The sequence below is a fragment of the Cylas formicarius genome, unplaced genomic scaffold (assembly GCF_029955315.1).
Source record: "Cylas formicarius isolate icCylForm1 unplaced genomic scaffold, icCylForm1.1 PGA_scaffold_10__41_contigs__length_53128322, whole genome shotgun sequence".
NCBI lineage: Eukaryota > Metazoa > Arthropoda > Insecta > Coleoptera > Brentidae > Cylas > Cylas formicarius.
Window position 1 is genome coordinate 9,053,703 of NW_026844214.1, and position 16,773 is coordinate 9,070,475.

The 16,773-nt window shown below is 32.5% G+C and overlaps 1 protein-coding gene across 1 annotated transcript; it reads right to left on the bottom strand.

Moving 5' to 3' along the window:
• Positions 1–1,603: 1,603 nt before the first annotated feature.
• On the bottom strand, positions 1,604–16,366 carry LOC132697344 (uncharacterized). Its single transcript, XM_060662775.1, has 6 exons — positions 15,842–16,366; positions 15,029–15,192; positions 14,770–14,976; positions 14,510–14,689; positions 14,211–14,425; positions 1,604–12,550 (listed from the first exon to the last, which is right to left on the bottom strand). Exons 1-6 carry the CDS (start codon positions 16,080–16,082, stop codon positions 12,466–12,468), a joined length of 1,092 nt encoding a protein of 363 aa, XP_060518758.1. The 5' UTR covers positions 16,083–16,366; the 3' UTR covers positions 1,604–12,465.
• Positions 16,367–16,773: the final 407 nt, after the last annotated feature.

Genomic DNA, 16,773 nt, shown 5'->3' on the forward strand with positions numbered 1-16,773 from the left:
TGCCTGTATTGAATCCGCGTTATTTATAAATACATAAATAAATGAATAAAAATAAAGTATGTAACTAAACAAACTGTAATAAATATGTCTTATTTAAGAAATTTTAATGTTTTATTTTACTCTAAATATATTGCATACATTTAGGTATCGCACCACAACGTTATTTCCATCATCAAAAGAGTTTAGAACTCCTTTTGTTAAAATTATTCTATTAATTATTAAAATTGGCCGTTTTTGAGAAACGAAGTGTGCAAAATTGACAATCTCTGACGAGCCTTTAGTAACATTTAAAAACAAGAAATTTGGGTCTAGTTTCGAATTAGCCAAGACTAACCCAAACCTTATTTCTTGAGATTCTTTCTAAAAACCAAAACCAGTAATTATATGTATTATATAAATAAAGCTAAGAAGGATACTAGGTGTAGGTAGCAGTGAAAAGATCTGTATTGACATCCACGCGAACTTGATTTTCCCTTAATGCTAGCACGCATAAGTTTGTTTGAATAACGTGTATCAATATTTTGCTACCTCGGAAATGATAAGTGCTAAGAGGTCGGTTAAATCAGAGTTGCATTTTGTGATTCTTGACGATAAAGTTTTAACATAGTTAAACATAGTTTTAATTTGAAATTTAATTTTTTTTAAGACTACAATATGGTATCTTCGATCATTTTCGACATATTTCTTACATGCGTTTCTGGTAATGGCAATATTCAAAAACAATTTTTCAAAAAACTTTAGGGAGATATATCTATAAAAATAAAATAATTGGAAGAGTTTAATACAAACTTTTTTACGAAAAGATTTTTCAGTTTTTTGGCCTCAAAAAGTAAGATTGAAAAACTTATCAACTCTTCGCTATCCGACAAGATTTTAGTTCAAATTAGGTTTTATTCTACTTTAAAAATCTGAAAACTCAAATTTGTTCGTCTGCAACTGCTCTTTAGACAGCAATAAATCATCATATGGTGCGATTGTAGATTGTAACTGTCACCCATATCACAAGTTACCCCAACATCCTCAGCCTCATCCTAATCCCAACTATTTACTAGGGATGTCTGCATAAATATGCCTGTCTTGGTCTTTGTTAAATTTTAATTTTAGCTATCGTTTTGTTGCCGAACCGAGATTAAATTCCATGAAATCCCATTTTTTTCATTATGGGATCGTATCTAAAAGTTATTTATGCAAACGCGACTATGTAGCGAACAACTTCAAAATACATATTTTTTGTTTTTAATTTTATTTTGCTGCAAATTATTCAAGGAGAAAACTACAACAAACTGAGTTTTGGTGACTTAAAATAAAATATTAATCTTACTAAAATCAGCCGGAATTTTTAGATAGAAGGGGAGATTAAACTGTTGGATGTTTTTACAAATTTCAAACAATTAGACCATACCGTGGTATAAGACTAACCAAAACGTTTGCACGTCGAGAAAGATCTGAAACTTCACGCGAAAATGTGTCCGAATTTAAATCGAAAACCAGTATTGTAATCGATGAGTCACATGTGTATGTAGTACTTGTTCAGCATCGCAGCATTCTAAGCTAAAAGCGAAATCAAAACAACAATATATGTTAATTTATTTGTATTACATGAACACGAGCACAAAATTTCGTCGCTTTATTTAATTGTGTCAGGTTGGGTATATCAATATATCAAAATATTTTACATTTTACTGTCAATTCATTGAAATAGGACATTTACGCTACAGTGATATTAGTCGAATTTACACAAAATGGTCAGGCTGTGGTAAGGACATTTTCATGAGAGAAAATGGTGGTGAAACAACACTTGTCCGAAATTTGAGATGGCAGGTTAAATTAAACACTACAAATTATTTAGAATAATAACGTACTGTTGTTTCTTAAATACATATCTTTAAAAATAAAAATAAGTACAATAGAGACTAGAATTAAACCAACCACAGCATTCCATTATATGGGTATTCCAATTAAATATATACAAATCAAGATATTACAAGGGTATTTCATTTGATGTTTTTGATATATCTATAAAAAAATATAAATCTGAAACCGAATATTTAGAATTTAGATTGAGATATCAAACCAAAGAACACAGTACAACAAATGCTAATACCCAATGTAAATGTCACAAAGAAGTTTCTTAAACTCCCCTATAAGAAAAGATAAGTCTGAACATTATACTTAAGTAACAAATAATACATATTCGAAGTAAAAAAGCGAAATTACCCTGTCACCACATTTGGTAAAAAAAAAGTTTTACATTTGAACCACACAGGTTTTGATACCTTATTTGGTGGTCCTGAAGTCTGTTCTAAATTTAAATAAATACTTTTGCCACAATTGGTTATTTTTTCGTGAATAAATCCAAAATGGAAAATGATATCTATTTATTCTGCACTGTGCTGCTGAAGTAGAGGAAGGTTACCTAAAACGGGATACCCAAAGAGTAGAAGGGAAGGCTCCCATTAGTGAGAATGTTAAAAAGCTCACACGAGTTTTAACGCCTCTAGTGATTGTGTCCAGTCATGAAAACCGAAAACGCGCGGGACGTACGGTTCAATTTAATTTAGAGTTTGAAAGGTAAAATCTGAAAAAAAAATGTCGCAATAGTTTTATTTTTTTTTATTAAAATATAAATAAAGTGCTGCTATCCGTTACAAGCTACTGTATATTTTCAGTGTATGCGTCACACTTTAAACCGCTATGACAATACTTTAGTACTTACACAAATATTAGATGGAATTCGTATACGTGCACTTCCCCTCTATCTTATACTCTTTGGGGATACCTAAATTATTTCGTTTCACATGCAGTGACCTAAGTGACCTAAGTAAGCTGACCTAATACTTACAATAATGCTATGAGTAAACTTTAGCACTTGGAGCAAAGTCGTGACTGCAACTAGGCTAGGTAAGTTTTACGTTGTTAACATGTTTCTTTTTAAAAATTTAGGTCGGCAAACATAAGCTTCATCTCTTCAGAGGTGACGGCGATAATGTTTTCACTAGTTGTTGGGAAATAAACGACCACCTTGCGAATATAATTTTGATACAGAAATTTGCGGGCATTGTTTGTTCACATATTGATATGTTGATAAGATGAGAACTGTCTAATGCTTGTTAAACGGGATAAATCCCATTTTAGAAACACATTGTTTTAATTTAAATACAACTTTGGCAAACATTGTTGGTACCTATTTTTATTTTAGAAATCAAGTTTGCAGATATGGCCCCTCGAAAAACAACGCGACAGTCTTGGACTGAGGAAGCAATGGCCAAAGCAATAAGATCGGTTTTAAGTGCTAAATATGGTTATTTAAAAGCGGCGAGTTTTTTCAGTACCAAAAAGCACCCTGGAGAGTGTAGGCAACGAACTTTTTTACTCCGAATGGAAGAACAACTAGTTAACTACATAAAAACTATGGGGAGCATACTTTTTGGATTAACGTCTATAGATGTGCGCAGGTTACCATTTCAGTTAGCGGAATGAAATAATTTAAAACACTATTTTAATGAGAGTAAGAATATGGCTGGCTGGGTTTGCCTGTGGTCATTTATGGAAATAAATCATCTTTCACTAGGAAGACCTGAAGCAACATCGGCAGCTCATGCTAGCTGACTAGAGCCCCTGCGAGATAAATACACATATACACCGTCAAGAATACTCAATGTCGATGAGACAGGCTTAACAACTGTACAATATATATGAGTGCTGCAGGGACATATGTTCCACCAATGGTCATTTTTCCACGAGTTCACGTCAAGACAGAATTTTCGATTGGACTACCGCAGAAATCCATAGTCGCCTGCCATCCTTCTGGTTGGATGCAATTGAATCTCTTTGAAATGTGGATCAACCATTTTTTAAAATCAACTAATGTATCAAAAGAAAATCCTTCATTGCTCATAATGAACGGCCATAAAACTCATACACAAAACATACCTGTCATACAGAAAGTCAGGGATCATTCAACCCCTTGATATTTCTTTTATGGCACCTTTATCGACATTCTACAGTCAAGAGATTGAAATATTTCTAAGGAACAAACCAACAAATTGGCAGCTTATTTGGAGGGGCCTTCTTAAGGGCAGCGATACCTAATAATGCAATTCATCGTTTTGACAAAACTGGATTATTTCCCGTTAATCCAATCCAATCCAAGCAGGCACCAAACACCACCTTCATCGACTTCATACTCAACTCACCTACTGAAACAATCAAAACTAATTTGTCTTCTTTAGTCAAACGACAGCTTCTCCAGTGGTGATGAAAAACCAAACATCAAGTTCAAATTCACTGTCACAATCAAAATAAATCTTTCAAATCAGGCATCAAACACCACCTCCACCCACTTCCCATTCGACTCGCGCACTACCACAATCAAAATCAGCTCATTTTCATGAATCAGATAACAATTCCTCCAGTGATGAAAAAGCTTTGGCAAATTTTCTCCAAGAAAATGTTTCTATAGAAATGATTCATCCATACCCAAAAGCAGCATCAAGAAGACCTGCGAAAAATGCAAACAGAGGTAAAGCTGGTATCTTAACCAGCACACCTTATAAGGATAAATTGCTGGCCAGTATGGCAGCGAAACAACGTGGAGTGTCAACCAGTAAATTGCCTTCTTTGAAAGGAAAGGGCCTATCAGTAAATAAATCCTCCAAACCACAGATGAAACCTAGAGATCAAGATGTGAATGGGAGAAACAAGACCAGCATCACCAAAGAAAACCCTGACGATGAAAAAAATCCCGTGTGCTTTTATTGCGAAACAAATTTTGAAAGCAGCAAACCTGGTGACCAGTGGATTCGATAAAGTTCTTGCCAGAGATAGGTCCACAAAGCCTGCGGTCCATCAAACGACGAAATTGATTATTTCATATGTGATCTGTGGTTCAAAATATAATTCCATATTAGAAACACCACTAATCCCGTTTTAGATAAATATGTTCCTGAAATGGTAAGTTTGACGGACACATAAAAAATAAGTTTATGATTCATAAGTTTTTTATGAAGAGTTGATTTTGGAATAAAGGTTATAGTTGGTATAGCCATCTTGAGTGTTGTCCAGGATTTCTTAATTAAACTTTTTTTTTAAATCAGGTCTACACCTTAAGTACCCCATTCTAGGTAACCTTCCCCTACTTACGATAAAGAAAATTTGATTTTTCTACTCGCTACTCATAAATTCCTAATTATGCAAGAATCACACTTTGTTACTCACGGTCACGAGCAACAAATAATTAAATAATTCCGGTACTTTCGGTGGATTTTAGCTATTTTGACGGTAACACTGTCCTGTTTTATAAAAATGTATCCAAAAACTAATGGTCGTTTAAAAAGTATAGTATGCAACACGTTGCGTTACACACAAAATGCGAAGAAAAAATAGTCCACTTTCATGACTAAGTCGGCGCCACAAAAGTAGAAGCAAAAGTAAAATATATTGAATACTTAACCATTTTCTGGGCAATTTTCGCAGGACATTTGAAAGATTGTATTTTTCCCTAATAATTTTTCATAAGACAAAGCCGAGCAGAGCAGAAATTTGCAAATATTTTTAATATAGTTTTGCGCGGTCAAAATTATTTTCGCATATTTCGTAATATAATGGCAATTAAAATTATTGCTGCAATACAGTAGTAAAATTTGCAAACACAAAAGTTTATATGCAAGTCCAGGCTATGGCGAACTGGCATGTTTATGATCTATCAGTTCTAAATCTTCTATAAGGAAGGGTCAATATCGCTTAATTACATTCGAATTAATGAACCTTTTGAAAAGATTTGAACTTCAATGTTTCTCCTGTGTCGAGAATCAACCAAGCAAGTGACGGTAAACCATGTAGCTACGAGATAGTACAGGAGCAGCTAATGCTGTAAAACTGGCGCGCCTAAGACTGCCACGACATTTTTTACATTTTACGAAATTTTCTCTATCCACATACTTAACTTGTTTCTTCGTGAAAATTTACCAACACAACATCGGGGTCATCAGGTAGTTGTTTCGTACGTTTGTCTGCTCTAGGGTACTCATCTTTTTAGGAATATTAATATACGGTGGAAAGTGAGTTATCAAATGACTCGCACAAGCGCGTATTGTTGGCATAGGCAGGCTCTGTATATTTCTAGTAGCTACATAGGGCAATCGTCAAAATTTTATGTGTTGAATAACATGCGCATGTTTGGATCAAAATTCTAAGAGGGAATCTACTTAATTGAATATATGAAGCTCAACAACAAATGACTAATTCTGAAAATAAATAAGAACTAAAAGTTCAGATTTTCACGAAATTATATATTTTGACATGACAATTGTTACGACAACACGGTGTCTTTATCAAATGTCAATCAATTGTCATGTGAAAATATATAATTTCGCGAAAATCTGAACTTTTAGTTTTTATTTATTTCTATAAATGGATTTTCATTAAGTAAAAGCCAACTCAGTTCAATATTCGACTAATTCTGATACTAAACAAATCTCATTCCATCGAAATGGTAATAATTTATATAATAATTAATAGGCAGAATGATTCTGTTCATTGTGATGATTAAAATGATTTCTAGAAAATTCAATTATGGAAATTCTGTGCCGTGGCATCAAAAAGTTCATTCAATATCATTCATACAGATCTTAAAAACAAGGCGCTCGTTAGGGAATATTGGCCATCCCCGCCAACCTGCCCCTAAAGTTAGCATAACTAGAGAACAGCTAAATTTTAGGGGTCAGCTAGGGGGCACCTAAGCTTCATTGTGTTGCACTGTCCATATTTTCGGATTTTCATTGTTAGGCTAAAGTACAAAATTCCGCAGCTATAACGTCGCTGATTGCCGCAATTCAGGGCGTCTCTTAGAATTACTTCCCATAAATAAAGAATGAATATCACTTGGAAAATTGTAATCTATTAAACTTCCAAAGTTTCATATTAATTTTGAAGTTGGACCAAGATAGAGGAGCATTAAGTAGCCTAAATTGGGCACCTACATCTGGGTATCGACTAGAGTGTCTTACGGACACAACTTTAGTAGTCTAGCAAACGAAAGTCTACCCTAGCGTAAATTTAGTTGTCATCTAGCGTTAGGTGGCTCCTAAACATGTTGGTTGGAATGGCTGCTTAAATCCTATAAACAACTACACAACATACATTGTGCCTTTAGATTGTAACCAATAATGTTTGGATAAATGACATCGGTCAGGCTAATAATGTTTTTTTAATACGGGTACATTATCGATAATTCGTAATATCACTTCGAATACAGTTTTATATTTCATTTTGATTTTTGAGAATTTTTTTTTTAACAAAACTACCTACATGAGTACCAGTTGATATATTTGTGTCATATCAAACCACAAACACATTTATATTGCGCATATTCGAGACAAATTACAATTTTTTAAAGTTTTATACACAAACATAACCAAAGAACATACAGTAACATGAATTTCTGTTCAACACTAGAAATCGGTTGAATACTTTGGAATGACTAGTTTCAATCATTCTGGTAGCGACAATGGACAGTTTACAACAGTTTACTAAAACGTACATCCGATCCAATACAACATGCATTGCTCCAAATTATACCGAGTTTCTACCAATCCTCTATCGAATTTTAAATATGCATGACGCAGAGATAAGTAGTACCTAATACAAAGGCTATTTCAAAATGCAGCAAAAATTAACAAATGCATGATTCAACTTTAAAATAATCGCAAATTATACTAATGAGTAATTGGGATTAAACTTTGAAACTTTTTTCTGAAAGTTTCATTTAAAATTTTAATTGAGGTTTGCGAAAATGGAAAAAAATTTAACACAACCCGAAACCGAACCTTTTAAAAATTATCTCCGTGTAAGCTATGCTTTAATATTCATTTGAATACCTAAAAAACTGCAAATTATTAATTAAAACTAAAAAGTCTTATCTCAAAGTAAAGGAAAATGCATATAGGGCATAAATATTCTGTCACAAAAAAAAACAAATATTGTATGCAACGCGTCATAGTTCCTTTAAGGAAAGATTCACAATTACAGTTTTAGTAATTTTAAACTCAACTGAAACAATTAAAACGTTATTTTTTATCACAAATGTCGAAACATTACATTATATTTTTTTCGTAAATTATTTCCAAAAACATCAAAAATTCGATTAATATTATCACTCATTTTAAACAAAAATCTTACGACTATAATTCCGCATCGCAGTTTTGAATAATAAATACGAAATATTTAATATATATTTTTAACAATTAGGTATACTACACAATTATAAGTAATAATTTGAGCTTTTGTGCAGGTTTTAAGCATTCTCTCTGTTTTCCACTTTTAACTTTTCTTTTAAAAAAAATCACATGCAGGTTTTAGACATGCAAATCTCCAATAGAATCCATATTTTTGTAATGAGTGATCATAATTAATGTCACTTGATTATATTTGAATTAAAATTATATTTTATTATTTTTTAAATGCTACTGACGTTCTCGAAAATACCAAATAATTTTAATTTTTTATTCCTTTTGTTTCATTCCAATGTTTTTAAAATCTTTTTTATATACTCTTATTTAAAAAAAAAAAAAGTTAAAATTTAAACACTCAAAGAAACGACAGTCAGTAATAGATACGAAGTAGTAAACTATAGTATAGTAGTAGCAAAATAAATTGTCATAAAATAAACACTGCATGTAAAGAATGCATTATGTTGTTAAATCTTAATTTTTAGCAGTGCTGTGGCAGATTATGCGCAATAGGACAGAAAAAATGAAGTTCCGAACAATTAACAAGGTTTATACTATCTACACTTTATACTACTGCTTCCGATAAGAGCAACTTCAAGAGAGAAGCTAAGCTACTTTGAAGTTGTCACCTGGTTAAATAAAAACAATCAAAGAGCGCCATCAATACTAATCAAGTGTGACCATAAAAGTTAAAAAATTAAATTAATTAAACTAACCAAAAGCTATTATACAATGAGACGCTTGCTTAATACGCTATATCTACCCATAAGTGGAAGAGGATTTAAATTGAGGTGCAATTTGTAGTAGACAAAAGAGAAACACTACATAGATCAGACGTGATTTGCTACTTTGGAACTTAACTGGTTATAATCGAGAAGCTCTTTAAAATTAAATACTTTTAACATTTCAATAACAACATTAAAATTAAAGAATATTAAACACATTTCATTTAATTATAAAAATATGTTTTTTTTTATTCAAAATAGTTGTTTTATTTATACAGAATATGTGTCCAAATATAAGTTTAATTCTTTTACAAATTTATTGATATTTGTAAGTGTCTCGAACACTATGTGATATTGTGTTATAGCACTCTCAGTAGATCATTTCAACTTTTATTTTTCTTATTGTTTCTATATGTAAGTAAGTGTTGTATTTATAGATTTGTGAGTTTAATGTAAGGTTAGTGTCAAATTTAAAGGTTTTATCACTAAATTTATGTATTTGTTAATAGTGACGGATTTGCAATATTTTACTGGCTTAGTTTAAGTATCAGTGTACAAAGGCGTCTAATATGAGATGGCACCTACTATGAGACATATTTTCTTCCCAACTAACAGTGGCCAATATTTCACAGGAAGGAGAAATATTAAATCAGCTGGAATTGGTTTTAGTTGCGGTCAAAACACGGCACGTGTATGTGGTTTTATGCATTTGTGCAATATCAAAGTTTTTTTAGTGTTCCCTTTGAGGTGATTTTTTTGTTGAAAAGATAAGAAAATAAGTAGGTTTTGCTTATTTGCTTTGTTGTGTGGAAGTTGCTTTATTGTTCGAAATAATAATAAGGTTCCTATTATGAGATTTAATATAAGATATCGCATATTAGGAGCGCTTTTAGTTTTTTGATAATTTTAAGTAGTTATTTTTTCGCAGAGAATAATTCATTTTCGTGTGTATAATACCTTTCCTTGTCATATTTGCAAATTTATCAAAAAAGTGAAATGGATTGGATAAAAGCTTGCTCATTTTGTCCATTTAGCTTTCCTAAGCATTTTTTTAAGGTAGGAACCATTGAAAGATATGTGAAAAATAACAGAAATGCAGAGGATCTTGCAAAAGTATCTTTAGGTAGGAAACAAGCTTTACCTGAGTTTTTGGAAAAACAATTCGCCGACTACTGCGTTGAAATGAAAAGAAAGTATTTTGGTCTTAGAAGAAGAAATGACAAGTATACGGCGTAAAGGCTTTTTAACCAGGCACCCACAGGCAATATCAACTGCGATGGTGAAAGAATTTAACGCCGAAAATGTTGCACAATTTTTCGAAATTTTTCAAAAAGAGATGGAAAGAATTAATCTTTCTCGTCACAAATTATATTAACGTTGACGAAACAGGCATCACGGTTGTACAATATAAACAAAGTAAAATTATTAACTTGAAAGGAAATAAACTGGTTTGTGCAAATACATTTCAAGAGACAGGAAAACTCCTTTCGGTTGTGACAGCTATTAGTGTTTCCTCGTATAAACAGGGCGGATTCGGACAGATATTTTTACCCAGTGATTTTCATATTTTATTAAATTAACTAAACCAACAAAAGAGGATCCAATGTTCCAATCCAATCCTAAGAAACAAATGATAATGAAAATGAGGGTACTTTATATTTGGCTGTTGTTTTCTAAGCCTAAGAAATCTGTATCAATTCCATCTACCAAGATCAAGTCCGATAAATGTGATTTACTGGTCCCTCCAAAAGATGTACTCAATACTTGGAACTTGGAAGAATCCCTTACAAAGAAACTTAAAAAAAACACGAAAAACCAAAACAAAAGTCTTCTGGAACAAGGGATAAACAATCCAAAGCTAAAAGTAACAAAAAAGCTGAAATTGTATCAAGCCGCGCAGATTCAAAATCTTCTGTACATTATGACGACTGGACTGATCAAAACGTTTGTTTGTTTTGCTAGGGAAGATTTTCCGAAGACACTCGATGTGAAAAGTGGATTAGATGTACCGTTCGTTTTATGTGGTGCCACGAGGAATGCAGCAAAGTTGAAGGCACACAATTTCTTTGTCCTGGGGGCGAGAAAACACAAGGGAAAAAGAAGCTTTGTTTCGATTAAATTTTAGTGTTGTTACATCCTTATTTTTGTTACTTTTAGAATAAATAAAGCAATAATTTTATTTTAGTTAATCTCCTTACTGTTCGAGGTATCCTATTATGAGACAGCCCTTTATTAGGAGTCCAAACTATCTCAGCTTAGGAGACCAATTTTCAAAATAACAAAAAGTGACTTTTTTTACTTTACAAAAGTAATTAATAGTTTGAATAAATTTAGCGCTTTAAAGTAAAGTAAGTAAAAAGTATTTTATTTTTAAAAGTAATTATTTATTTAAAAAAATAAAAAGGTGTCTCATATTAGGTGCATTTCATCATATCATCTGATTATATAATATTCCCTGTGATTTATCGCAAGTTCTGTATTGCATGTGCCGATCCTCCACCACTAATGCCTATTAATAATTATAATAATAGTAAAATCTCAAACGTTAATAGTCATCTGAAATATATTCAGCTGCAACAATTGGAGGCAAAAGAAGGAAGACTTAAAACCTGCTTAATAAGTAAAAAATGATTGAAAATAACAGCTTATATATTTGAGCGACGAATCCAAATTATCAATATAAATGCCAAATATAGATGAGTGAATCGTTTCAATCCCTCCATTTCGCTGGTATTTTAGTTGTGCAAGACATTTGGTAAAGAGAAATACAAAAGAAATTACCCTGCGTCTGTCGCAAACGCGATAAATTTTTTTTGTCGAAGCACAATGAAACTGCATTTCGAAAGAATAATTATGCGGCCAACAAATTCGGCAAAGTAGTGAATTCAAATATTTTTAAATATTTTGTTTAGCAATAAAATGAGGGGATTAAAATTCAATTAACTTCAATTACTTTGCATCAAAGATCAGCTATTAAAATATTATTGCGCTTCCACATGATTAACCTGATATAAGAATTTAATAACACAATAAAAACACTTCCACTCTGGTAATTCAGTATATCATAACCCGGTAATAGTAGCTACGCTAGGTTTATCAACAAGATCCTTTTGAGAATAAAGCATGTTTTGATTGATTGATAGCTTCCTTAAGTAGACACATTCAGAATAGCGTTAAATGTGAATAACAATTAGTATAATATTAGCAATTTTTTTGAGAGATTCGGAATTTACAATTCCTTGTGACTCTAAGCTAAATTTGAAAATTTTACTACCAACATATGAAAACAATGGTTTCTAAATTTGTTTGTTTTGTTCATTGATCACTTTCTGTTTTTCTCTCAACAATTTGGTTTATCAAAATTAAAAAACTTTACAAAGCAGGTGGAATGACATTAAAAAAAAAACACCTTGCGACAATAGCCTTTTTTTGAAACAATCCTAGTGGGGGGCAACTCATCACAAGGTAATATTTTTTCTTGCTAGTCTCATTACTCACAATTATATATCAACTTACGTTATCTGCGATTTGCGGCAGTTGCACAGCCATTTGATTATACGAGCATTGCGTTCAACAATTGAAGGTGGTTCACTGGTTCTGTAAAGAGATAAAGAAATTGATCAGTTTAAAATGATATGTGCTTTGTATCTTAAGTTGTTTTATTAACAACAAAATGAGGACATCTCTTTGGTTTTTTTATTTGTTGCACTCACTTTGACTAGTGCTCAGAGAAAACTAATAATTAAATATTGATGCAATCTCCTAGAGTTTGGACCCTATTGACATTAATTAATAAGTTAAAAATAATTATCATACCAACCCTGTTGTACAGGGTGAGTCAAAGATAGAGTAAAGTTCATTATCTCATTGGCTTCAAAAATTATGAGAAAATGGATGCACAGTTTGAAATTAATACAGAACGGCTCAAAAAAGTGTGACAAATAAAACATTCATTTTTTTAAACTAGGAGGGAGGTCTGAAATGCTCACTTCTCACGCAACACTATTTGAAATCAATTTTTCTTCTGTTCTTGTTTTATTTTCAAAATATTAAACCTACAACACAGATTCTTGTATAATCGCCACAAAGGTCAAAAGTTTTTTGCAATTTTAAAAAATAGAAATTTAAATCTTTTTGGATTTACAAAATAGGCCGTAAAAGAAACTACTAAAAAGCAGGGCAACGGCATTTAAGCAAACTTGTAATTTTAGGAAAATAATTCCGCCTCTAAACCCGTATTGCAAGTGATCTGCCCTGATCTTTTCAATACAATGTTATCAATTGGCACATTTTTTTGATACCTCTCTTTGAGTAACAAAATTAGAAGGATGAGATTTTGATTAATAACCAAGGCATTCTGTTTAGAAAATTAACTTACCATTTTTTTTCTATAACTTTTGGGTTAACATGAGCGGCGGCAGGAGGAAGAGAAGGCAAAATTTAAAATAATAATTATGAAACGCCATGATTTTTGGACGTCTAAAGTACATTAGTAAAACAGTCACCTTTTTTACCATAGCCTATTCAAAAAAAAAAAGACATATGCTTTGTGGATAGCTAGTCCATATAACAAAATGTCTGAGTTTCAAAACACAATTGACATGGCACTGGATCCAACGTAAAAAATCCTTTCCAGACCAGTTTTCACATTTTCCATAAGTTTACTCATAACCGAGCTAAAAAGACTCTGAAAAAACAAAATTTTCAAAACAACCATATATCTAAAAGCCTAAAATAGCTCTGACATTTCTTCTAGTGCCACCCATATAGCTACTAGAGATATAGAGACCCTGCATATTTTTGGAAAAAAAATTCATTTGCAGTAGTTAAGAAAGAACATGGCTGCTGACAGATAGTAAGTGGGAATGCAGCATTTTAAGGGCAGTATTTCCTCAAATTATGCCTGGAATCCATTAAAACTTCATGCATAAAGGAGTTGTGGACATCACTACTTAGAAACAAAATGCTGCCCAAAGTGCAGAGCCATGCGCGGAAGATCATCCCCATCTCTACGAAAATATCATATCAGAACTTGAACATATAGATATTGAAAGACCTCATTAATACTATTCTAATGCTATTTTGGTTGAAAATTTAGAAAGTTTCGTAACATGTAATGTATCAAACTTAGAGGGCAAGCATAAGTTTTTGTAAAGTTCGCAAATAGAGGTTTCAAAAGCACCAATATGAGCAAAAATCAATAATTTCAAAAAATTTTGGCATGTTTATGCCGCCAGTGAAAATTTGCTCAACAAACCTGACTTGTGGAGGGCAGCAATCTACATTTTCCAGCGGCCGGGACGAATCTATCGTTGATACATCCGAGAAAAATACTGGGCTGTCTGATGATTGTCCACTTCCACTTAGCATATCTTCATAACTGTCTGAAGTGAGTCCTAAGTGCTCAAAGAACTGTTCTAAATGGCTAGTGGGAGGTTCAGGCGGACGCCAGTATCGATCACTAATATCTGACTAAAAAATATATTTTTACAACCTAGTTACGTACATTTTGATATTTATTTGTCTACCAAAGATTGTTTTGATATCAGAGCTTACTTTGGATCGTAGGATTGGTCTATCACGCTTATATCTAAGACACTTTTGCCTTTTAAAGTTAGTGGGAGGTGGCGGTTGATATATTGACTGTCGTGCAGCTCTACAGTCTGGCTCTTGACAACAGTAATATGAACTGCCTCCACTATGTTGAGTACTTGAGCCAGAATCCCGCCTAATTTCCTGTAAAAATAAAAGTGATCCATATACTGTAAATAATAATCAATTTATTTCACTCAGAAATAAATTTGACAAATTCTTACTTGTCTAGGGGGTGGAGCTGGCTCACTTCTTTGAGTATAATGTCCACTAGAGCCACCACTGTCTCTATTTGATAAACTCTTGTTGCTACTTTTATTTGAGCTAGGTTCAGCTCCTCCACTTCCACTGCTGCCTCTACAGTGTAAATCAGGAAGACTTTTGTGACACCTCTGTGCTGCATATTCTGCAGGAGGACTTAGTGGAGCCATCTTAAAAGAATAAATTCTAAGTATTTAATAATGAATCACAATATCCTTATACCTGATCAACTCTCAGCTCTTCAGCACTATCGCAAACGAGCAACTGTCTCAATCTATTCTGAAGTAAATCATTGGAACCTGTCGCATGAACGCCAGAAATAGTGGGATGGACAGATCTGCGATGGGTTAAAGGAGGTAAAGAACGAGAGGGTGAGACCGCCATATCTAAAACGTTTTTTTATTTATTCTCTGAATCGTTTAAATCTATTAATTCACAACAGGAAATTAACTAACTAACCAACCATTTTGTGTAAATAATCTATTTTGTGTGGCAAATTAAAATAAACCACAAACTTCAAAATAAATTATAATAATTGTAAGAGTTTTGTCTGTTTTAGTGTTTGATAAATTATGTATTTTAAATTTCAATAGGTGAGAACTGACTGACTTATTGGATCCTCAAGGGTTGATTAGTGGCATGAATTAGGAGTGCATATAAAGCATTAGGGTCCTTCTGTGTGGTTTATGCTAACTAAAACTAGTCAATTGCAATAAAAAAAAATTGGTACCTAGATACCATGGACCTCGATTTAAAAGCCACTAAAAAACCTGTTCAACTTTTGAAATATAATTCCGGCACAAAATGCAATACAGATTTCATTACTTTAATTTAGAATTTGCTATTATTTTGTGCTGTTCAGCATTTTTTTAAAGTTTTGTTTAAGAGCTTTTTTATATTCTACCTAATACAAATTAATTTTTATAAAAAAAAATAGCAACACCACCTTCATCAGAAAATGAATTAAATTATTACTTTAAAATGTTTTCCCAAATTTTAAACAAGGCAACTTATTAAATCGAAGAAGAAACTTACACTGACAAAAGCTTGGAGGTTTGTAAGTACCAATAGGACCTGAGACATTGACAGATTTACTGCGACTGTAAGTTCCATACAAATTTGAATGGGGCCTTGAAGGCAATTGCTGAGTGGTATCCCGCACAATTTCGGACTTAACATAAAAGGGTTTACTTTCCGCAAGCAACTCAACAGCAGATTTGCGTTTTGCACGCATACTCTGTGATTTTGTCAGGGAAGGGTACATCATGGTCGTCATCCTAACGTCTTCCTGGCAGCTTTATCGATAATGATAATATTATTAAGCTAAGAATTAATGCCAAATATGTTCATTTTGGACACCAATTTAACATTCTTTGCAAAAACTCCTAAACGACACCAAAGTTTCAAACACAAACGCATATTACATACGAATGTTTCAAAATCATTTCTTGTTTTTTCGTAGAAACATGATTCATGTACAACTTCACATATTTCCATTATATAAATGGAATATCTGTTCTAAATAAACACTTTTTCGGAAAATGTCAGCCATACATACAATTTTACATGTTACAGCTGATTGCGTGTCGCGCATGCGTTCAAAGGTTACTGCCACTTCTACAGACCACAAAATTATATTCACAGCAGCTTCTATAAACAAAAATTTTGATGATTCCCAATTCTTTTGTTGTTAAAGAAAAAACAAAGCTTTTTTTATGAAATTGGTCAAACAAATAATTCATTCACCGATGCATTTGTTTTATAATGCATATCAAATTGCAAACAGCAATATAATAATATTGCAAAAAGAAAGTTGTTGGGCCACTTTTTAATTTGACATTTGGGTATATTGATTCAAAAATCTCTCATAGTACTTATGGCCTAGCAGTCGTGGTAAACAGAGGTAAAAGTAGTTGTGGCCGTGGAAGGAAGGAAGAAAAATCTGACAACACTGTTTTTTCAACTAT